Source organism: Culex pipiens, chromosome 3 (assembly GCF_016801865.2).
Source record: "Culex pipiens pallens isolate TS chromosome 3, TS_CPP_V2, whole genome shotgun sequence".
In the NCBI taxonomy this organism is placed as follows: domain Eukaryota; kingdom Metazoa; phylum Arthropoda; class Insecta; order Diptera; family Culicidae; genus Culex; species Culex pipiens.
In genome coordinates this window covers 130157897-130181265 of record NC_068939.1, presented here as the reverse complement: position 1 = coordinate 130181265, position 23369 = coordinate 130157897, and the positions used below count along the sequence as shown (strand labels likewise).

The 23369-nt window shown below is 38.0% G+C and overlaps 3 protein-coding genes and 1 long non-coding RNA gene across 4 annotated transcripts in view; all 4 read right to left on the bottom strand.

Moving 5' to 3' along the window:
* LOC120430873 (probable ATP-dependent RNA helicase DHX34) overlaps nt 1-15839 on the bottom strand; it is a 46888-nt gene extending 31049 nt beyond the window's left edge. Inside the window, exons 1-4 of the mRNA XM_052709440.1 lie at nt 15704-15839; nt 1508-3655; nt 1252-1446; nt 6-578 (exon numbers count right to left, since the gene is read on the bottom strand). Of these exons, the coding sequence (XP_052565400.1) occupies nt 6-578; nt 1252-1446; nt 1508-3652 (2913 nt within the window). The 5' untranslated portion in view covers nt 3653-3655; nt 15704-15839. The remainder of the gene's footprint in view (nt 1-5; nt 579-1251; nt 1447-1507; nt 3656-15703) is intronic.
* On the bottom strand, nt 8274-15836 carry LOC120430874 (GPI mannosyltransferase 2). The gene is made up of 3 exons (XM_039596001.2): nt 15704-15836; nt 14234-15137; nt 8274-10081 (listed from the first exon to the last, which is right to left on the bottom strand). Exons 2-3 carry the CDS (start codon nt 14985-14987, stop codon nt 9228-9230), a joined length of 1608 nt encoding a protein of 535 aa, XP_039451935.1. The 5' UTR covers nt 14988-15137; nt 15704-15836; the 3' UTR covers nt 8274-9227.
* Nucleotides 15840-18721: 2882 nt separating the features above from the next.
* LOC120430875 (uncharacterized) lies at nt 18722-19552 on the bottom strand. Its single transcript, XM_039596003.2, has 2 exons — nt 19152-19552; nt 18722-19094 (listed from the first exon to the last, which is right to left on the bottom strand). The coding sequence occupies exons 1-2, from the start codon at nt 19241-19243 to the stop codon at nt 18722-18724; spliced, it is 465 nt and encodes a 154-aa protein (XP_039451937.1). The 5' UTR covers nt 19244-19552.
* Nucleotides 19553-20145: 593 nt separating this feature from the next.
* On the bottom strand, nt 20146-20873 carry LOC120430872 (uncharacterized). The gene is made up of 3 exons (XR_005607754.2): nt 20735-20873; nt 20577-20675; nt 20146-20519 (listed from the first exon to the last, which is right to left on the bottom strand). It is a non-coding gene; the product is annotated as an uncharacterized LOC120430872 (long non-coding RNA).
* Between the last annotated feature and the right edge of the window lie 2496 nt (nt 20874-23369).

The window sequence follows — 23369 nt, the reverse complement described above, 5'->3', positions numbered from 1 at the left end:
CTTACCTTGCAATAGTTGTAGTCATCTGCGATGGCAACCTGTGGATACAATCCACCAACCAGGATCAGCTTCAGCGTCATTAGATCTCTGTAACTACACGCCGTAGCCCCCGAAACCAACTCATCCAGCTTGGACGAATCGTGACTCAGCCGGAACTCCACATCCCTAATATCAACCTTCCCATCGTCCTCCTCTCCCTCCTCCAAACCCCACGGATCCGACTTCAGCAGCTGCCGCTTCCGGGGCGCTTCCATCCGGTGCGCCTTCCGCAGTTCCTTCAGCTGCTTCAACTCACCGTGCCGAATGGCCCGCTCCGAACTGGTCAAGTTCTCCTCGCCGGCCGCCTCCATCAGTCCGCAGTCCTGCAGCAGATCCTGGAACTGCCGACGCAGCTTGGTTATCTCGTAGAACCGCTGCTCCTCGAGGCCGCGCCGACGGCACCAGCTCTTGGTGTTTTCGCGCTGATCGTCCCCCCTCCGGTAGTCCACCCGGCACTGCTTCAGCTCGAGCCACTCCTTGTACGCGTTCAGCAGCGTGATCGGATCGCCGTGGTCCGATTCGAGGGTTTTGCGGGCGCGCTGGAATGATTTTGTCGTTCAGCTAGCGGATTGTGGAAGTTTATTGCAGTTTACGGAAGTGGTTACCGACAACTGTTACCCGAAGGCCAGGTTAGATCAAAGGACGTCGGCATGTCTTTTGATGGTCATAATTTCCAATTTCATGTAGTTTGACATGTCGCATGATATATTGTTTTACAAAGTTAAGAAGTGACCCCAGTGATCACCGGTAACCGATTCCGGATTGGCCAGTCCAGATCAAATGATGTCGGCATGATTATTGATTTCCATAATTTTCTATTTCATGAAGTTTGATATGCCGCATGTCACAGTTTCTTGTATATATCGTGAGTGTCCCCCAGCGACCACCGGTAACCGATTACGGAGTGGCCAGATTAGATCAAATGACGTCGGCATGTATTTTGATTGTCATAATTTCAAATTTCACGAAGTTTGAGATGTCGCATGATATAGTTTCTGGCAGATTTAAAAAGTGTCCCCTGGTGCCTACCGATAGCCGGTTCCGAAGTAATTAGGTTAGGCCGAAGGACATTGGCATCTTCTTGGATGTTCTGAACATTCTTTTTCATGAAGTTTCACATGTCGCATGCTAGTGTGTCTTGGATAGTCAAAAAGTGTCCCCTGGTGCCTACCGATAGCCGGTTCCGAATTGGCTGTAACAACGATATCTTACCTCACACTCCGGCTCTCGATACGCTCGATTCGTAAACGGAGACTGCACGCTCAACGCGGCGGCCAGCGTCAGCACCGGCTGAAGCTGCTGGAACACGCAACCCATCAGCAGCATCTTCCCGATGCTGATGTCCACCGGAATCCGTGCCAGTGCCTTGCCCAGCGGCGTCAGCTTCTCATCGTTGGTCAGCGCTTCCTGAAACGATAGGAGCGATCTTTGTATGGATCAGTCACCCTAACCTACTCAACCCACTTACATGATGCTTCAAGTTCATAATGGCGTTCTCGATGTTGTCCGCCGGAGGCGGCTCCACGAACGGGAACATCCGCGAGTTCGGCAACCCCATCGATATCATCTGCAGCAGCAGCGACTCCAGCGGAACCTTCAGTATCTCCGCCGTCGTGTACGCCTCAAAGTCCTGAAACTGTTTCTCCGAGTACAGCCGGTAGCAAATGCCCGGACCCGTTCGCCCAGCACGACCCTTCCGCTGCTCCGAGGAAGCCTTCGATATCCAGAACTCCTTCAGGCGCTGCATCTTCGTGGTCGGATCGTAGCTCATCTCCTTCACCTTGCCGGAATCGATCACGAAGCGAATCCCGTCGATCGTTACCGACGTTTCCGCAATGTTGGTCGAGATGATGCATTTGCGACTGCCATCTGGCGCGTAGTCGAACACCTTGTCCTGCTCGGCGATCGAGAGCGTACTGTGCAGCGGGAGAATGATCCAGTTTTTGTTCTTCTCAGCGTACTCTTTGGCGGCGTCCACGATCGTGGTGATTTCGTTGAGGCCACTGAGGAATATCAGCACGTCACCCTTCTCGGTTGGTGGATACTTTTGATCGATCAGCTGCATGATCTGGAGGTACGGATCGGGACTGATGCGATCACTTGTCTTGGATTTCTTGCTCGTACCAGCACTCAACAGGGACACGTCCTGAATCTGAGGCATGTAGTGCAGCTTGATGGGGAACAACCTTCCCGGAACTTCGATGATCTGAGCCTTCTCATCGGCAAAGTAGTCCCCGAACAGCTTGATGTTGATCGTGGCTGACATAAGTACCAGCTTCAGGTCCGGCCGGGCTCTTATCAGACACTTAGTGATCCCCAGAAGAAAGTCTCCATGCAGGTGACGCTCGTGGACCTCGTCCAGCAGAATCACTGAATACTGCGATAGCTTCTCCTCGGTAGACAACTGTCTCAACAGTAAACCCTCCGTAATGAACAAGATGTTCGTCTGCTGACTCTTACTCCGCTCGAACCGGATCTGATACCCGACCTGAGTTCCGTACTCGCACAACATCTCATGCGCAACTCGCTTCGCCAGCGAAATACACGCGATCCTCCTCGGTTGAGTGCAAGCGATTTTGTCAAACCCGGCATGGAACAGATACTGCGGCACCTGGGTACTCTTCCCGCAGCCGGTATCCCCAGCCAAGATCACAACCCGTTCATTCTGCACCGCTGCAACGATCTCATCCCGATGCTTCGCTACCGGCAGATTCGCTTGCGCTCGCCGCAACTTCCTCAACTTGTTAAACCGTTCCTTCTGCCGAAAGTCCAAGTAGTGAACCACAATCTGCAGAAACTGTCGCAACTTCAGCTCACCGATCTTCCCACTCTGATCAAAGTGTTGCAACCTGCTGAACAACTCCTCGAACGGCACTGTCAACGTCAACGCCGTACTGAACGCCTTACTATACCGTCCCTCAATGACGTCTCCCGATCGCAACTCCCTCGCATCTACCGGTTCCGGCAGAATGCACTGTCCGGACTTTTTTAGCAAAGCCTCATACTTGTTGACAAACAACCAGAAGTCGTGTTGATCGCACACAATCTGATCCCGACTGCAGTACCCAAGCAGAACTCGATTCAGCGCCGCTTTGTGGTCCAGGAAGGAGAAATCTACCAAATTAGTTTGCTCCACCTCTTTCGGTGGCGATCTTCGCCTCGATGAGGGACTCGGCGATCGTTCCCGACTCTTCACGGCAGCAAGCTGCGAGCTCTGCCCCCAATAGCTTGCTTCCACCTTCGGAGATCGAGACCTCCGACGCGATCCCGAACTACTCCCGGAACCTCTCTCAAAAGATTCACTCTTGATCGCATCGCGATCGGGAGATCTAGAACGCGATCGCTGCCTGCGGCGAGATGATCGTGAGCTCGACTGGCTTTCACTCTTCACACGGGACGGTGTCCGATAGTCAGCGCTGGACGAATCCGTGGGATAACTTTGCTCCCAGTAGCTGAGACCGGGTGGGGCAACTTTTGGCGGAGATGGTGAACGGGGTCGCTTTTTGGATGCTTCTTGATAGCTCGTTTGTGAGCGATCTGACCGGTGATCGCGCCTGGAAGACGACGGTTTTGGGTCATCTTTGCATTGGTACTGTTGCTCCCAATAACTCATGGTCTGAAGATAAAGTAAGAAGAATGTGGGTTGTTTAAAGCTCTGAAAGGTGTGATTCCCGGTCGGCCATTTGGCAGCCATGTTTGTTAAAAAAACATTCAAATCTTGATTTAGAAAGTATCAATCATAAAATGGTTTTCTTTGTAGTGTTGTTAGAAGCATTTTACAAGTCGTGTTTTTTTATCATTTCAATTTGATATTTCTGGACCCTGAATTGGGTCCTAAAATTAAGATTTAATTTATGATATCATTGTTCACAACGATAAAGCTAATTTTTCTGATTACTGTGACCCTTTGTACGACCGCAAAGGATTTAAAATTGATTTTTGATTAAATTTTTAAAAATTAACATCGCGGCCTTTCTCGACAGAAAACGTCTTATTTTACCGCTTGTTCTAAGGGGACCATAGTTGATCCACAGACAAACAGACGGGACACTCGAGTTCGGAACCATCGTCCTTCAATAACCGAGCCAAAACTGTTATTTCAAATGCAATTTAGCTTCGGCATCCACTCACCCGGGGCTGATGGCGCTGCTGTCGTGACAGCTTGCCCGTCTTTCCTCAGTGTGTGTAATGTGTTTTTGTTGTTGTAAAGTTGAGCGTGAGCACGTGGCAGCAAATGAAAACAAAACAAAATATGATGGAATTCAGGAATTCTAACGGTGATCCACAATCCAGGCTTTGCGGGACAAGATTGGAGCAGTTTCGACCAGGGTCAGATGAGCGGCTGACTAGCGAGGACATACCCTTTGCCCCACTATTAACCCGGTAGGCCTGCCGCTGCCGAGGCTGCTGATGAGGCGTCCGCTACTGCGGAGGAAGCCAGATTCTGTGGTGAAGTCATCTCCTTCGGAGCAACCTTGGAGCAACCTGCTTATCCTTCATGGAATGCTGCTCAGATTGCTGCTGCTGGTCGTCCTTTTGGCGATGTTGCGTCGATCGTGAGCGCCACTCAATCTTCATCCACAGTTGTTCTGTTTTGATGTAGGTAAGAGTTTGCGGCAGCGTTTTTTGGAATCTCTGCGACTTTTTTCATCTCATTCGGCACTTTTTGCTGTTTAACGCAACTTAACTGCGCCGTGGACACGTTTCCCGCGGATGTTCCGAAACGAAACGCGGATGCTGGCGTCGCCGTGATTCGGTGGTTTGATGAAGGACGATGAATTTCAAAAATTATTTGTATGGAGAGTCACGTCTGTTTGTCTGTGGTTGATCCATTGAAAAAAAATGTAGTTTTGTCAATTTATCTCTTTTTTTTTGCATTAAAATGAGAAAAAGTGATCAGAAATGTTTTTCAACGTTGTGCACAAAAATTTACAAATTTACAACATCATTGACCCAAGAGTGAATGACACCATCTACGAACTTAACGGAAGTAAAGATATCAAGCATTCACAATTTTAGTGGACAGAACCAGAATTTGGGCAATTCAGGTGTAAAACTTCACCATCCTAAAAAAAATTATATGTTTATACACGAGTACAACTGAAAATTAGTTAATTAGTAAATACACAATTAAGAAATTCAATTATCAAAAATTATAACATTTAAGATTTTTTCCATTTGATTCTTTTAAAAAAATCCTGTTTCAACAAATTTCAGGCAAAATTTTGACCTTTTAACATTTTTACCTAAAATTTATATGTATTTTGTTAAAAAGCTAATAAACTTAGTTAACTAAATAAAAACATTGATTTATTTTTCATAAAAATTATAGTAGCAACCTTATTGATGGTAGATTTAACGTGCACATAAAATTTGAACACTTTAAATCAGATTTTAATAAGAAAAACTATGACTGTTATAGCCACCCCAGAATTCAAAATAAGAATTTAGAACGCAACTTTTTTTTTTAAACAGCAAAAAAACTTTTTTTTAAAATAGTACAGGGACCTTGTGTGGCCTATCCCACTACATGTTTTAATAATAAAAAATAATTATAGTCTTGAGATTAAGCTCACCAGCTGGAAAATACTCCAAAAATAATATGAAATCCTATCAATGTCACCCCGGTTTACGGTAAATACACAATTTAAAAATTCAATAATAAAAAAATAAAACATTTCAGATTCTCTTATTGTTGATTTTTTATTTTATCTGTTTTATAACCTCTTGAATTATTCAAAAATATATAAATTCAATTGTGAATAAAAAAAATGCAATATCTTAAAAAAAATAATTCAGTCATTTAATGAATTTATTAAATATTTTTCAAAAGAGAAAATCAGAAAAAAATTATAGTTTTAGTATTGAATATAAAACTACCCTTTAAATATCAAAAGTACAAATATGTAAAAATTGCATGAACAGAAAATTTCATATACAGAACATATTTTCATTATTTTTACATTTTAATTATTTATGGATAGGATATCCAAAGTTCCAAAACTTAAAAAAAAATCAAAAAAATCTCCCTTAGGCTATTTTTTTTATTTGCAATAAATGGCATTTTGAGCGCCCTGAGGCCTCCTGAGGGGGCGCTATATCTTTTTCATAAAAGCGCAGCACAAATCGGCAACTTGGCAAATTTTCAAAATGCAAAGTTTCTCTTGGGCCCTACTAAGGGCGCCAAATTGTTTAAGGAGGCGACATTTTTGGTAAAGAACTTGTTAGTCGACGACTAACCTACAGCTCAAACCCTGAAAAAAATATAAAGGAAATTTTAAGTTTATTAATTTATCAGAATTCTGAAATTCCAAGATTTAAATTTCCAGAAAAACAAAAATCTTAAATTTTCAGAACGTAGAAAATTAAACAAATGAATTTTAACATTGAACTCCTATTAATTTTTTTAAAGATTCAATTTTGTATTTCAAAGATATAAAAATGTGAATATTTATTTAAAATGTCAAAAAAAATAAAAAAATTGAACATTTTAAAACATAAAATTTTCAAAGAAATAAAGTTTGAATTTCATATTTTTGAAGATTTGTTTTAAGGTCAAAAAATACCAATTCAATATGTGAAACTTACAAATCTCAAAAACTTCTAAATTAAATTTTGTTGTTTTCGTTTTTATATAAATTATTTAAAAACCCACAAAAAAGGGAATTTGAAAATAACAAATAAAAAAAAACAAATTCAAAATATTTCCAAAAATTCTGGTTCAGAAACTGAAAAAAACTGAAATTTTCAAATTCGTTGCTAAATAGAAAATTTAAAATTCCAAAAATTAATTTTTTTTGGAAATTTATTGTTTGACAATTTTAACAATGGACCGCTGATAAAATTTTTGGCAAAGGAATAATCGTTGACCGATGACGATTAGGATAAGAAATATAAAAAAATATATTTTTATAATTTCAATGGTCTGGCCGCAACTCAGAATGGCCACGATGTCTCGGGGAATTGTCCGACATGGATAAAACATAGAATTTTCATAAGGTGAAGCCGTTGATCATTTTTGAAGAAAATTGATCATTACTATAAAATATTCTGTATTGAATTCAATTTAACGAATTTCAGCACCAAAAGGAATCAGCATGTGCCGGTTGTTGCCTTCTTGAAGCCACTGAAATATTTTTTTATCTAAATCAATTGTGCTTCAAAATTTATATAATTTTGTGGCACAGTCATTGACGTCTTAGTTGGCAATCATCGATTAATGACGGTTTCCATAACTTTACAGGGAATGGGTTACCAAAAGGAATCAGCATGTGTAGGGCACTATTCTAAACAACTTGTTGAAGGAATTTTGTCAAAATATTGAAAGCGACGCAAAATTTATATCTTTGAACGAAAAATCATGACAATGAAGGAAGTCTTCACGATAATATTTAAATAAAATTGTATGTTTTTTTATTTTGAATTGTGATATAAGCATAAGCATAAGCATAGTTGCTACTCCGTTATTGACCAGGACCTCCAGAAGTTACATCCACAAGCCGTGGAAGATAAGTGGGAGCTATCTTTCCTCGCTTCGCAACTTCTCAAAGGCCCCTATCATACTGATCAATACCGGCGCCGGCCACGACCAGTGGTAGGGTCACGGGGAAGTGGATGGGAATGTTAGTCCGATACTTGAGTGATAGAGACCGCCCAATCGACTGCTTCTCCGACAAAGTATCACATGAGTTTTGAGGGGGTTAGTAGATGGGTATGAGGTCAGGATTCACGAGTGGCAGTGATGTGACCATGAGCATTTTGTTTATCGGTTGAAAATTTTAAATCTTAGGCAGCCGGCTGCGGAAAGATAGATAATTGATCATTTAAAAAGCTTTTTTTTATCGAACGCGTGCCAGCCGAGCAGTAGTGCTTTGGGCTGGTCTTATCAGTATATTTTTACTGTTTTTACAATTTAGATAACGCGAGCAAATTTCAAAAATAGTAAATAAATGACGCTTTACTCTTCATAAAATCGATCGATGCCAGTTGGAATAAATTTTTACGATCATTAACGATGAAAATTATCGCGAAAAAACAGGACTGCGCGTCCCCAGAAGCACTGCACTTATGATGTCCAATAAGTTATAATAACCACTCACCCAAGCACACAAACAGCGACACAAAAGAAATGAAAATAAGCATGCAAAAACAAGACAGCGCGTCCGCTTGGTCAGCGCACTAATGATCTTTATTTTGAATTGTGATATTGATGAAAATGTTCCATTTTTTTTTTTCATGCGCTATGAACGAATTATATTTATTTTGATAACCGAATTATGCGTATTGCTGTTGTAGATTTTTAAAATATCTCTCTATATGTCATAGGTGGCAAATCTCGTTTCTCTAACTAATACGACGACTAGAATTTATATCCCAAGTATACAACAAACTCTAATTAAAAAACCACGGATAGAGCCCGATGTAGGAGAATACGAGTGAGTTTGTAAAGTCGCGAACAAGTTTTTTTTTTTCTTTTAAATGCTTTACATAACAAAGTGCAAACGTATAAGAAAAATGTTTCCTTTTCTCTAATATGTATAAATAGTTTAAAAGTAGTAGTTTTTGGTTCCGATTTCGCTAACTTTAAAATGTTCCACCAGGTGGATTCCCTAAGTCTGGCCGCAATAGTAAGTTTGTTAATTTCTTTTTTGTTTTGTTAAGGCAAAGAGATGTGTGTATGTTTGTGTTTGTTAGTGGTAGTACGTGTAAACAGTTTCGCTATCTATAATACTTTTGAAACAGTGTAATGAAGGTGGCAAAAGTAGAGATATTTTTACTCTATAATTTCTCTGTTTTGAGAAATAGACTCAATTAAGTTGGTAACGTTTTCTACGATTTAAAATTGGCTTGAGCTGCTATTAACTGTAACTTGTCGAATTGTTTTCTCTAACTTGTAAATTGTAATTATGATCGATCTAACGCTAGAATGATGACGAAAGAAAGTGAACGCCCGACAAAATATTTGGTACTTTTCTACAATATGGCATTTTTTTTAAGAGGAAAAATGTCTGCTTCTAATCTTACTAAATATGTTGTTTAAACTACGTCACTCTTCTGTTTTATGTTTTTGATTTAACAAGTTTCTGCTACAACCATAAAATTTGATGCATTTGCGTTAAGTTCGATTCGATAAATAAAAGACTCCTGTTCAAAGGTACGTATTGATAAAGTCGGATTACGCGTAATGTTTAGGTCCACGGCAGAAAGTTGCTGAACAGGATCGTCCCGACGGTGGCGTACCCAGCAAAGTACACCAGGATCGCCTTCTGCTTCCAGTTCATCTGTCTAAAGTCGAGAATATCGCTCAGCTCGACGTAGTTTTCGACGTGCGTGCACGGCTCTGTTCCGTCGCGGACCTGTTTCGACAGCTTCCGGATGACCTGCCGCCGGATGAAGGCCTTATCGCCGGTAAAGTACTCGGCGGCAAACCAGTACAGCAGCGGACTCGACGAGGCCAGCATTCGCGTCGTCACCTGGACGTGCACAAACAGTACGCTGAACAGCGTCAAAAACAGCGCGTGGGCGACGAACGCGAACGCGACCCGGTCGTAGTTCCGCATGCTCTTCAGCTGCTTCTTCTGCACCCGGAACAGACCGAGCCCCGCACAAAAATCCCAATTGTCGTGGATGTACTTGTACGCGTTGCTCAGCACCAGATAAATCGCGGGTAAGGCCAGTAAGAAGTTCGGTAACTGCTTCAGCTCGTAGTAGTTCATAAATCCTACATCCCAATAGTGGCTTTGTACGTAAGAGTAAGATAAAGGCAAATAGTTTGAGCACCAGGGTGACGACTCCGCCGTCTTGTTCCCGGCCAGGACCAGCCCGCGGTCCAGCGCGTACTGCTTGACGTGCGCCGGAAAGCTGAACTTTTGCTCGAAGCAAAACAGATAGTAGTTGTAGACCTGCGCGATTCCGTAGTGGAAGATGATGATCATCAGGATCGAGAACAGCTTCGAGCCCATGCAGATGATGGTGTGGAACGAGCTCTGCGACAGGATGCGGCGCGCGGTGAAGTACAGCAGAAAGCCGATGTTGAGCATTCCTGGGGTTGGTGGGGGAGTTGAAGGATTATGATCTGTACGAACCTACTAATAGCAGGGTGGCCAAACTTTTTAAACTTTTTAAACACTTTGAAAGTGGGTTCAAAAGTAAGTGTGATAAATTGCTTTATTTTTTATTTGATGTCTTATTAGCGGCATAAAACGGTTAAAACCACGGCCAGTGTAATTTTAATAAAATTTTCAAAAAACGTTGTTTACTAAATAGCGCTAAACTATACAAAAAATAAATGAATTTTGAAGCTTCAAGAACCATTTCAAAGATTTTTTTCTTGTCTGCATATGAACTAGATCAAGGTTTCAGTCCATGGGAACTGGAGACAGATGGTCCGGATTTTTTTCGCCAAAGCATTTTTTTAGTTTGTCTACATTGTTCGTTGCTGAATCGACCAAACTGGATGAAATTTTAAAGGTTCTAACATTCTGAATAAACCAACCAGGTTGGGCCTGCTTGCAGATAAGTTTATTTTAAACAAAAGTTCAAAATATAAAAATACCAATTCATTAATTCAAGATGTTAAAAATTCAAAAATTAAAAAAAAATCAATTCCGAAATTCTTAAAAAAATATATTCTAAAATTTTTATGTATTAAATTAAAAATTTCTTAAACTCTAAAATTCTCAAAATTCCAATAATTCAAAAATTTCTTAGATTCAAAAATTCTAAAACTTCTATAAAACTCTCAAGCTCTCAAATTCTAAAATTCTTAAAGTCTAAAATTCTAAAATTCTAAAATTCTAAAATTCTAAAATTCTAAAATTCTAAAATTCTAAAATTCTAAAATTCTAAAATTCTAAAATTCTAAAATTCTAAAATTCTAAAATTCTAAAATTCTAAAATTCTAAAATTCTAAAATTCTAAAATTCTAAAATTCTAAAATTCTAAAATTCTAAAATTCTAAAATTCTAAAATTCTAAAATTCTAAAATTCTAAAATTCTAAAATTCTAAAATTCTAAAATTCTAAAATTCTAAAATTCTAAAATTCTAAAATTCTAAAATTCTAAAATTCTAAAATTCTAAAATTCTAAAATTCTAAAATTCTAAAATTCTAAAATTCTAAAATTCTAAAATTCTAAAATTCTAAAATTCTAAAATTCTAAAATTCTAAAATTCTAAAATTCTAAAATTCTAAAATTCTAAAATTCTAAAATTCTAAAATTCTAAAATTCTAAAATTCTAAAATTCTAAAATTCTAAAATTCTAAAATTCTAAAATTCTAAAATTCTAAAATTCTAAAATTCTAAAATTCTAAAATTCTAAAATTCTAAAATTCTAAAATTCTAAAATTCTAAAATTCTAAAATTCTAAAATTCTAAAATTCTAAAATTCTAAAATTCTAAAATTCTAAAATTCTAAAATTCTAAAATTCTAAAATTCTAAAATTCAAAAATTCAAAAATTCAAAAATTCAAAAATTCAAAAATTCAAAAATTCAAAAATTCAAAAATTCAAAAATTCAAAAATTCAAAAATTCAAAAATTCAAAAATTCAAAAATTCAAAAATTCAAAAATTCAAAAATTCAAAAATTCAAAAATTCAAAAATTCAAAAATTCAAAAATTCAAAAATTCAAAATTCAAAAATTCAAAAATTCAAAAATTCAAAAATTCAAAAATTCAAAAATTCAAAAATTCAAAAATTCAAAAATTCAAAAATTCAAAAATTCAAAAATTCAAAAATTCAAAAATTCAAAAATTCAAAAATTCAAAAATTCAAAAATTCAAAAATTCAAAAATTCAAAAATTCAAAAATTCAAAAATTCAAAAATTCAAAAATTCAAAAATTCAAAAATTCAAAAATTCAAAAATTCTAAAATTCAAAAATTCAAAAATTCAAAAATTCAGAAATTCAAAAATTCAAAAATTCAAAAATTTAATACTTCAAAAATTCAAAAATTCTAAAATTCAAAAATACAAAAATTCAAAAATTCAAAAATTCAAAAATTCAAAAATTCAAAAATTCAAAAATTCAAAAATTCAAAAATTCAAAAATTCAAAAATTCAAAAATTCAAAAATTCAAAAATTCAAAAATTCAAAAATTCAAAAATTCAAAAATTCAAAAATTCAAAAATTCAAAAATTCAAAAATTCAAAAATTCAAAAATTCAAAAATTCAAAAATTCAAAAATTCAAAAATTCAAAAATTCAAAAATTCAAAAATTCAAAAATTCAAAAATTCAAAAATTCAAAAATTCAAAAATTCAAAAATTCAAAAATTCAAAAATTCAAAAATTCAAAAATTTAAAAATTCAAAAATTCAAAAATTCAAAAATTCAAAAATTCAAAAATTCAAAAATTCAAAAATTCAAAAATTCAAAAATTCAAAAATTCAAAAATTCAAAAATTCAAAAATTCAAAAATTCAAAAATTCAAAAATTTAAAAATTCAAAAATTCAAAAATTCAAAAATTCAAAAATTCAAAAATTCAAAAATTCAAAAATTCAAAAATTCAGAAATTCAAAAATTCAGAAATTCAAAAATTCAAAGATTCAAAAATTCAAAAATTCAAAACTTCAAAAATTCAAAAATTCAAAAATTCAAAAATTCAAAAATTCAAAAATTCAAAAATTCAAAAATTCAAAATTTCAAAAATTCAAAAATCCAAAAATTTAAAAATTCAAAAATTCAAAAATTCAAAGCATTCAAAAATTCAAAACATTCAAAACATTCAAAAATTCAAAAATTCAAAAATTCAAAAATTCAAAAATTCAAAAATTCAAAAATTCAAAAATTCAAAAATTCAAAAATTCAAAAATTCAAAGATTCAAAAATTCAAAAATTCAAAAATTCAAAAATTCGAAAATTCAAAAATTCAAAAATTCAAAAATTCAAAAATTCAAAAATTTAAAAATTCTAAGATTCTAAAATTCTAAAATTCTAAAATTCTAAAATTCTAAAATTCTAAAATTCTAAAATTCTAAAATTCTAAAATTCTAAAATTCTAAAATTCTAAAATTCTAAAATTCTAAAATTCTAAAATTCTAAAATTCTAAAATTCTAAAATTCTAAAATTCTAAAATTCTAAAATTCTAAAATTCTAAAATTCTAAAATTCTAAAATTCTAAAATTCTAAAATTCTAAAATTCTAAAATTCTAAAATTCTAAAATTCTAAAATTCTAAAATTCTAAAATTCTAAAATTCTAAAATTCTAAAATTCTAAAATTCTAAAATTCTAAAATTCTAAAATTCTAAAATTCTAAAATTCTAAAATTCTAAAATTCTAAAATTCTAAAATTCTAAAATTCTAAAATTCTAAAATTCTAAAATTCTAAAATTCTAAAATTCTAAAATTCTAAAATTCTAAAATTCTAAAATTCTAAAATTCTAAAATTCTAGAATTCTAGAATTCTAAAATTTTAAAATTTTAAAATTCTAAAATTCTAAAATTCTAAAATTCTAAAATTCAAAAATTCAAAAATTCAAAAATTCTAAAATTCTAAAATTCTAAAATTCTAAAATTCTAAAATTCTAAAATTCTAAAATTCTAAAATTCTAAAATTCTAAAATTCTAAAATTCTAAAATTCTAAAATTCTAAAATTCTAAAATTCTAAAATTCTAAAATTCTAAAATTCTAAAATTCTAAAATTCTAAAATTCTAAAATTCTAAAATTCTAAAATTCTAAAATTCTAAAATTCTAAAATTCTAAAATTCTAAAATTCTAAAATTCTAAAATTCTAAAATTCTAAAATTCTAAAATTCTAAAATTCTAAAATTCTAAAATTCTAAAATTCTAAAATTCTAAAATTCTAAAATTCTAAAATTCTAAACTATTAAAATTCTAAAGTTCTTGTTATTGATTGTTTATTTGTGACGAGAGCCTGTTAGTTTACAACTTTTTATCAGGTTAAGGAGGTAGGTTCTTAACTTTTAAAAAGAGATAGCAATATTTTTACATTTTTCATATAAAAAATCGTCAGTTTTTGATTTTTATATTGAATTTAGTGAATTATGAAATTTTCTGATTTCCTACATGTCACCCCTTAAATCTTTTAATTCCATTTCTTAAACGTCAAAATACGAAGCCTTGAGGAATACAAATTTCAAGCAGCGTTTATGATTGTTCAATAAATTCCCAAGTTATACGCTCATGTGGCCACCCTGCTCTAAACTAGTAATCGCAAAAATTCTACTCACCATTCGACCGGCACAGGATGCTCAAGCTCAGCGGGATCGTGATGAACACCGAGTTGATATCGTCGATGCACTGGGCCATTACGCTGAACGACAGCCAGGAGAACAGCGCCTCGGTGTACGGCGCCGTGAAGAAGATCGACGCCGGATTGAAGCAGAACAGTATGACGGCCAGTTCGCTCTTTTTCTTGTTCCCCAGCACCAGATTGCTAAGCTTGTAAAGGGCTTTGGCGGCCAGCACGAAGCACACCAGGTTGAGCAGCACGGCCAGGACGAGCGAGAGTTCGCGGTACGTGATCATCGGGGTGCTTCCCCCGAGCGAGCTGGTTGCGATCTTGATGAGAAAGGGGAACAGCGGGAAGAACGCGAGCGTGTTTTCGTACGAGTAGCCGTACTCGGAGATGTGCAAAAAGTACTGGCCGTCCCAGCGGTGCAGCCCGCCGAGGAAGAAGTTGACCGCGCCGTCCAGTTTGGCGGGGGCCGCTTCCGGGTCACGCGGGGCTACGAACACGCCGGCATCGTGGTCCGGGACGAGGTGGTTCGATATTACTTGCAGGGTGATTACGCCGAGCCGGCTGAGTAGCGCCAGGGACGTTATCGATATGTGCCACGTGCTGGAGGAGGAGGGCGTCGATGGGGTTTTGGTCTTTTTAGGACTGCTTGAGCTGTGATTGTGCTGATGTTGGTGGTTTTGGTGCTGTTTTGTGCTGGTGTTGCCGGCGGGAGGCTGCTGGTTTTTGGTCGCTTTGTTACTCATTGTAAATAGTTGTTTGTGTGGACACTTGCACGCGCGGTTTAAAACTTTTGACTGTCGGATTTGATTAAATTTTGTGATATCTGTTTTCGGCTTGGTTTCACAATTTTGGAGCACGCGGGTTGAGGCAACGTTTACATTTGCTGTTGGATCCTAAAACGAGGGAGATATTTGAAATTTAGTTTTATGTTTCAGTTGGAAAAAAGTCTTTATCAGAAGAGATATTAAAAAGTAAATTTTAGGATCCAACAGAAAAGTATTGCTTGTTGACAGAGGCAACAGATAAGTAAGCAACGATAAAATAAAATGTATGGAAGGTGGGGCCTAGTTTCTGGAAGGTGGGGCCTAGTTTCTGAATCAGTAAGGTAGACTGCAATTTTACCCTTTTGTCAAAATATGTAATAAGTTTGATCGATGACCTATTTTATTTGTTTCTGCACACATCAGTTTAAAATGTACTGACTAAATGATTTTCTTATTCCTTTAAAACGAAATGTTACACATAAATGGAAACGAAGATGAAAAAACTGTTGAAAATATTTTTCAATCTCAAAAATAAAGAACTCATTCCCAGACACAACATAAACAGAGCACGCCCTACACCAACCCGCCCCCTGCTGCTACTCGCAAAAAAGCCACCCACCCACTCCCACTGGGGAGTGTTTTCCTGGCAAATTTTCCATTTTGAGATCTACCAAATTAAAGAAAAGTCCACTCACCTTTGAGTTGGTTTTCTTCGGCAATGGCGACTGATTGAGGTGTGTTTTTAGACCGTTTCACAAGGAGGCAATCACGCCCTTCACATTTGAGCCATCAACAAACGAAACCGGGGCCAATTTGCTGCGGGAAAATGGATAAAACTAAGATGAAAAATCCGCGACTGCGACTCCCGCGATGCCCGACATGTTTTCAACTTTTTGTGTTTGACAGGTGCAAATTTTGTTGTTTTTTCGTGGGGTGCGAGCTAAGAGGGGATTCTGACAAGATGCTGGATAAGGGTTTTGTCCGACAAAACAGTTTACCGAGAAATTGAAAGTGCAACATGGAGTTAAACTTTCTGTCAAGCATCTGTAAAGTTTACCATGACAGTTGCGAAAGTTTAACTCCATGTTACCGGCTCACATCTCTCTTTTGAATTTCTCGCCCACTCGGAAAATAATCTGGTAAATTTGAGTGTCTGGCGCTGGCGGACGTTTGTCGTGCAGTTCAGACACACTTGGCACACTTATCCTAGACAAGTTTTGCGTAACGCCAGATGAATCTGGCGAAAATCGGGCGAAAGTTCTGCCAGCTGTCTGGCACAAAAATCAACCGGTTCAATCGGTGGAACCGTGCACGACCGGTTTGTGTCATATTCGCCATTTCCGACCGGGCGATATATTGCACTAACCCGGTCGGAAATGGCGGACACAATTCTGGCGTTCGTCTGGGGGCTTGCGCCAGCCATCTGGCAGAATTTTCCCCAGATTAACCCCAGATTTCTGCCATGATTTCTGGCGAATATGACACAAACCGGTCGTGCACGGTTCAACCGATTGAACCGGTTGATTTTTGTGCCAGACAGCTGGCAGAACTTTCCCCCGATTTTCGCCAGATTCATCTGGCGTTACGCAAAACTTGTCTAGGATAAGTGTGCCAAATGTGTCTGAACTGCACGACAAACGTCCGCCAGCGCCAGACACTCAAATTTACCAGATTATTTTCCGAGTGGGAACACTAAAATGCAGAAATCAGTTTCTAAAACGCAAACAACGAATACAGCCCAGACTCGAATCGAGGTTTTTAAGCGAAGATGGCGTTCGAATGGTGAACGTCCTAAATGTCAAAATCGCGCAGTAGCACCAACATTAGAAAAAAAATATGGCTGTCATGTCATGGCACACTTTTTTCGTAATGTTGGTACCACTGCGTGATTTTGACATTTCGGGCGTTCACCTTTCGAACGCCATTTTCGCTTAAAAGCCTGGATATCCAAAGTCTCGATTATCCGAAGTTCGACTATCCGAAGGTTTGTACACGCAAAATTCACATAACACAGATCTGTGTAAAATTTTACACAGATAGCCAAAAATCGGGAATACTCAGAATCTGTGTAAAACCTTGTAAAAGCCGTTGTCTGTCAAATCTGTGTATCATTTTGGTTAAGCAACTGTGTAAAATAATTGTTTACGTGAGGTTGAAGATTCATGTAAACTACATTCTAATCTCGATTTTAAACTATTTGTTTGTCCACGTGACCCAAATATATGTACGCACCGCAGTGTCCGTTTGCTAATGCTGCTTCTGGAACACTTCGACCGGAACCGGCTGGAAGGCGGAATGTTTTTCCACATGTTTTAGGGCTGGTATGATGTTTAAAAGAAAGGGGGTCAAGCGTGGGGTCAAGAAACTGCTTTACGAACGGCAGAACAAAAGAGAGGGAACGTTTTCTTGGGGCTTTTCTTCACCCTCTCTGGCTTGCTTTCGCTACCGCTGCTGCCAATTTGAAATTTTTCTTGACCGGTTTCTTCCGAAGTGCATACCTTACATTAGACTGGAATAAGTCCGGATACACGACGTTCTGCCCGGTTGAGCAGGCTGCCAGGTTGGTTTCTCAGCAGGCGAGACTATCGCTTCCGCATCACGTTCCGCATTGACATCAGATGCTTGAAATAGGTCCTTTAGGAACATGATCATGTGTTTTTTTATATCCCTGACACGTTTATGGCTGGAATGTATAAAATCTGAAAGCAAACAATTTAAACAAAATTATAATAAATAATCAAGAGATCGAAAAACTTACCAAGTTCTCGGAGCAAGAAAGACGCCATCTTAGCATCGTCCGAGGGGCGGGACAATAGTAAAAAATTAAATAATTTAATTAATTAACTGCCGAAATTAATTAATTAACGATTGTTTTCGATCAAAACATCGCCACCTCTTTTTGCACCACATTGATTTGACAGTTTGACATTGCGCACGATTGTTGTTGTGTTTGGTGCAATTTGTTTGTCGCCGAAAAGTCGGTCTAATGGGAGAATGCATTCTCCCGGTGGTGGCGGTTCATGGTAAGATCACTCCGGTGGACATTCCGGCGGCGGAGAAGGCTGGTTCTACAACCACAACCAAGGTGGTTGCCACAAAAATCGCAACGGAGTTGGCGGTGGTGGACACCCGGATCAGCAGCAGGAGATGTTTCTCCAGATAAGCGTTTGATTGCGGCGGGAGATTGTGACTTCGGTGAATCGTGGCACAATCCGGCAGGTTTTCCTTCATTTTTGTGTGTATATAAATTATACTTACTCGTTTCAGAATCAATTGCCACCCAAAGAGTTTCCGAGAAGGAGGGCAGCCATCCTGTCGGCAAACCTGGTTCGATGATCACTTCAACGATGATGTTTCGCAGCAGCAGCACCACCACCACTACCAGTAAAGGAGGGGTAACTGGAACAATGGTCCTCGGGTGGTCCTAGAATTTTCGTGATAACCGTCAGCCGAAGAACGACCCTGACGATCAACGGAGTCGGATGTGGAAGAGGTAAGTCTGCTCCGAAAACGCGCCAACAAGCCGAACGACCTTCTGCTGGACGAGTGCTGCATCCTCCCAAACCGGGTGCGCATCGCCCAGTTGCAGTCAGGCATCAGTCGGTAGTTAAAGGTATTTAACGACCGCTCGAATATCGCATCACGGTGGCCAGAATACGGTGAATGAAATTGCTTTGAAATATAAACTAGGGTTTAAAACAACTTGTATTTATTTATAAAAATGGGACAATCGCGTACGCTTCGTACTCCCCCGATCGGTTCAGCCTGCCACGATGGTGTTGCATCTTTTTTTGGTTCTGCTGGTAATTTTGCAGTTTTTGGGCTGCTGCTGACAGGGATTCTGACCCTGCTGCTGCTGTTGATGATAACGGTGCTGATTCAACACCGGATGATTTTGCTGAACCTCCTGAACCAGCCGCTGGTTGAAGTTCAACGGCGGCAACCATGTTAAACGCCGGAGGAAAGTTTACTAGAATCGTAAACGTCGGCTGGTTCGTTATGCCGGGAATTCGTCCGCCAAAAAGATACGCATCTAAGCGGGTTTCGACAACGGAAAGTTTGGCTGAAGACCGATGAAGAAACCACCTACAATAAACATAAAATTAATCAACAATCTCCCATCATTCAAAATCCCCTCCTTACTTTTCTCCCCGCTGCTGCGATTTCTCCAAATGATGCTGCTGCATTGCCGGATGTGACGTCGGATGCTGCGTTTCTAGCATGTTCGGCATCATCAACACGTTCAGATCCAGCTGCAACCTCGCTTCCCTCTGTTTCAACCGGACTAAATCTTCGTGCACTCTTCCCAGTCGTTCAGCTCGTCGAACTCCAAATCGTCCGGCATACTGCCGATGCCTTCGCCTCCGCAATCCTCCACTAGATGCGTGTCGAAGCAAAAGAATGGTGGCACCTCGAATCGCAAGTTTTCATAAAAAATCCTAATTAAACTCGAGACATATTTTCTTTCTAAAACTAAATCAAAACAAACTTGACAGTTCTGCCAGCGAAAGTGACACGAGGCAAATCAATGTTTTCAAAGCAGGTGTGGTGCTAACAAATATTAAATGACGCGAGAAATTTAATTCCTTAATTAATTAAACGCGAAAATTAATACATTAAGGCCAATGACACGCCCCTCGGCATCGTCACTATTGTACACAGATTTGAAAGCGAAGCTGATTGGAAATATGTGTATATTTTTACACAGGTCTGTGTTATAAATTTACCTAGATTTGACAACTGGAACTGTTCAGAAATCTGTGTAATTTTTTTACACAGTTCTATCTGCATTATGTGGATCACTGTAACTGAAAATCGCACTTTGCTGGGTTCGTTTTCGCACTTTTTCATACGATTTTTTCAGTTCAACAACGATTACACTGTTTTGTGTAATCGCAGTCGAAATGAAAAAATCGTATGAAAAAGTGCAAAAACGAACTCAGCAAAGTGCGATTTTCAGTTACAGTGATTTTTCGTGTATAGCAATTTCGTGTGCGTGTCTCTCCGATTCCATCGGAGCCAGAGATACACGCAGAAAAATCCGATTGTGAATCTGGCAAAATGTTTGATGCACCTCACAAACATGTTTGTCATCTCAGGGCCAGCAAACATGTTTGCCAAATTCAACCTGACATGTTTGTGGGCTCAACAAACGAGATTGTTGTCATCAAAACGTTGTTTGTTTGTAATTTTTATAATCACTTTTATCAAACCAACAAACATGATTGTCAAAGGAACTATCATGATAGGTTGGTTGAAACATCACGATTGTTGATTGAATCCATCTTTTTACCGTTCCATAATGTTTTGTTTTGTTGAATATGTCAAAGTCAAGATTTTGTTTTTCAATTATTATTATTCAACTCTTTTGAGCAAGAAACATAAAAATGCATTAATTTTTAAGTGATGATTCTCGACATACGTGGCCAAACACCGATCTCAACCGATGTCACTTTCCGCCATCGGTTTCTGGAGCTTGGATCATCGCTGCAGTTGCCAACATGGAAGAACCTAAGAGTAATTTTGAGTAATTAACTTTGGCAAAAAAGAAAATAAAAACTATATTACCTGATAGACCTGCTCCCTTCGGCGTCCACAGCTAGGGGAAAATAAAGAAATATCCTATTCGAGCAACTTGATGAATCCTCAAAAGAGGTCACTTTTTTACTGAAAACGGATAATAAAGAAAAATAAATAATTTCTTTGAAAATTTAATGGATACTCACTGATAACAGCTTCAAATTGATCCTTTTTTAAAATTGTCATGATAAATATGAAGATTCGATCGCACGATTTATAATTTATAAAAATATTGCACGATATTTTCTTATGTTTGACCCGTTCGCCATCTTGAAAGCAGAATATTGAACAGAAAGTACACAGTAAAATTTCCCTACACGTTTAAAAGAAGAAACGCTCAAACGATAAACCAGTTTGTCAAACTGAATAACATGATGGTTGGGTGGCTAAAGGTGTTTATTGAATTCATTAAATTTGTGAGTTGACTCGATAAAATATGGCAGTTGATTTTAATAAACATGTTTGTTGATTCAAACTAGCAACATTTTTGTGCGTGTAGGGTATTAATTGTCGGTGTGATAGCAAGCCGAACAACACTCGGCTGCGAAAGAGAAGAGAAATTTTAAGAGCCGAGGAACGCACCGAAACGTGCATCAATGGTAGTGCGATGGTGATGATTTACCAACCCTGTCGGTGTATTCAGCCTGACTTTCGGAGAAATTTTCATTTTTGGCTGTTTTGGCCTATAAAAAGGGACTAAAAATCGTATGCCATTGTGAATGACCAAACTGAGTACACAAAAGTTTTTGAATTGAGTTGAACAAACGATCCTGCAAGTTTCATTAAGATCAGAAAGAGTTCGGATTTTGAGTGGTCGATTTGGCATGGAAACCGTCCGATTTGAGTAATATTGTGGTTTTTGCAATAAATCGAAATAACAGCGCGAGTGTTTTTCATCTCGCGAAGCAATTTTCTGTTGTTTCTTTTCTGAGTGTACCTCAAATGTCACACGCGAAACCAAAACAAAATTTCGCCGCGGCACCAAACTGAAATGTCGCCAGTTGAGCTGCGACAAGACTCGCGCCGCGTCTTACACGGAGCATGGAATCGATCACGAAAATCTACCGGAAATCGTTCTGTGAGCGTGGATTCGATCATCCGGATGGACCATTTCATGATGTCTAGCTTGGAGAGTACAATTACGGCGCTTTTGATTTTCAAATTGATGGCTGGGTCTTTCCATTTTGACGCTATAGAGCTTATTCAATCGACACCCACAACATCCCGCATCGGCAAAACCCTTCCGGTGAGAGGACACAACGGACCGGATTGAGGTCCTTCGACAATGAGGCCACTTATTTTTGTTTTATTCAGACGGTAATCGATCCGTAATCAGCAACTTAATAACCAAGACTTTTTTCCGTTTTGCGTCTTTTCCTGGAGCTGGAAACTGACTGAACTTCATAAATTACCCCAAATGAAACAGTTCTAGTGGTAGTAGAACTAAAAACCAAGATTTGAAACAATAATTTAATCTAAAGCATTCCATTTCCTTGGCAGACCAGAAAAGATCAGCCACGTTTTTCTCATCATCCAAAGCCGTCAAAACAAAAAAAGCAAACAAACAAAAAAAGATTCAAAATCACTTAAACATGCTTGACAGATATTTCGCGACAGAAAATCGTCGCGAGAGTTAAACTTGCTCAATTCGGTTTAGTGCCGCGGCGACAATAGCACAGAGTAATGGCCTATCTACAATCACTTAGCTTAGAATAGTTAAGTAAAGTAAAACTTAGAAAATGTACACAACTTACGGCCGTCATCCACAATCAACTTAGAAAATTTGCTGGGCTGATATACGTTGCTATGCAGTTGTTTGTTTACCTTTGATATGGAAACGTCAACTTACCGTAGATTTTGAAATTTTCCAAACCATACGTCAAGTTTCTAATTTTATTCCTTTTCATTGTAGAAGATCAGATTCATTTCCATTGATTCAAACTCCTAAGCTAAGTGAAATTTTCTAAGTTAAGTGATTGTAGATAGGCCATAAGACAGAGTTATCATTGCCTCTTTATTTTTGGTTCAACTTTGTGGTACATCACACGCCTGCTACCAGCAATACTTATGGAGCCAAAAAATGAAATGACTATTCTCCGGACTGGTTACTCTCTGCTAATAGCAGAGTTTAGATATTCGGTTTGGTGCTGCGCACACATTATCGATGAGTTAGAATTGCAACATGGAGTTAAACTTTTTGTCCAGCTACTGTGAAGTTTACCATGACAGCTGCGAAAGTTTAACTCCATGTATCACTGCTCACATCTCACATCACAATGAAAATTTGCTGAAAATTCAGTAAGCTTCAATCAGTAATTTATCTGAGGCTGCCTCAGATAAATTTAAACAGGTTGAAAACTAACCACAAAATTTGGTCTAAACAGTTCCCGGTCGGAAATGGCGGACACAATTCTGGCGTTCGTCTGGGGGCTTGCGCCAGCCTTCTGGCAGAATTTCCCCCAGATTTACCCCAGATTTCTGTCATGATTTCTGGCGAATATGACACAAACCGGTCGTGCACGGTTCAACCGATTGAACCGGTTGATTTTTATGCCAGACAGCTGGCAGAACTTTCGCCCGATTTTCGCCAGATTTATCTGGCGTTACGCAAAACTTGTCTAGGATAAGTGTGCCAAGTGTGTCTGAACTGCACGACAAACGTCCGCCAGCGCCAGACAATCAAATTTACCAGATTATTTTCCGAGTGGGTTGTTAAATTTCTCATTTTTTTAATTTTGTCGGAGTCGAGGTCGAAGTGCCCTGTTGTCGGACTAAATCACA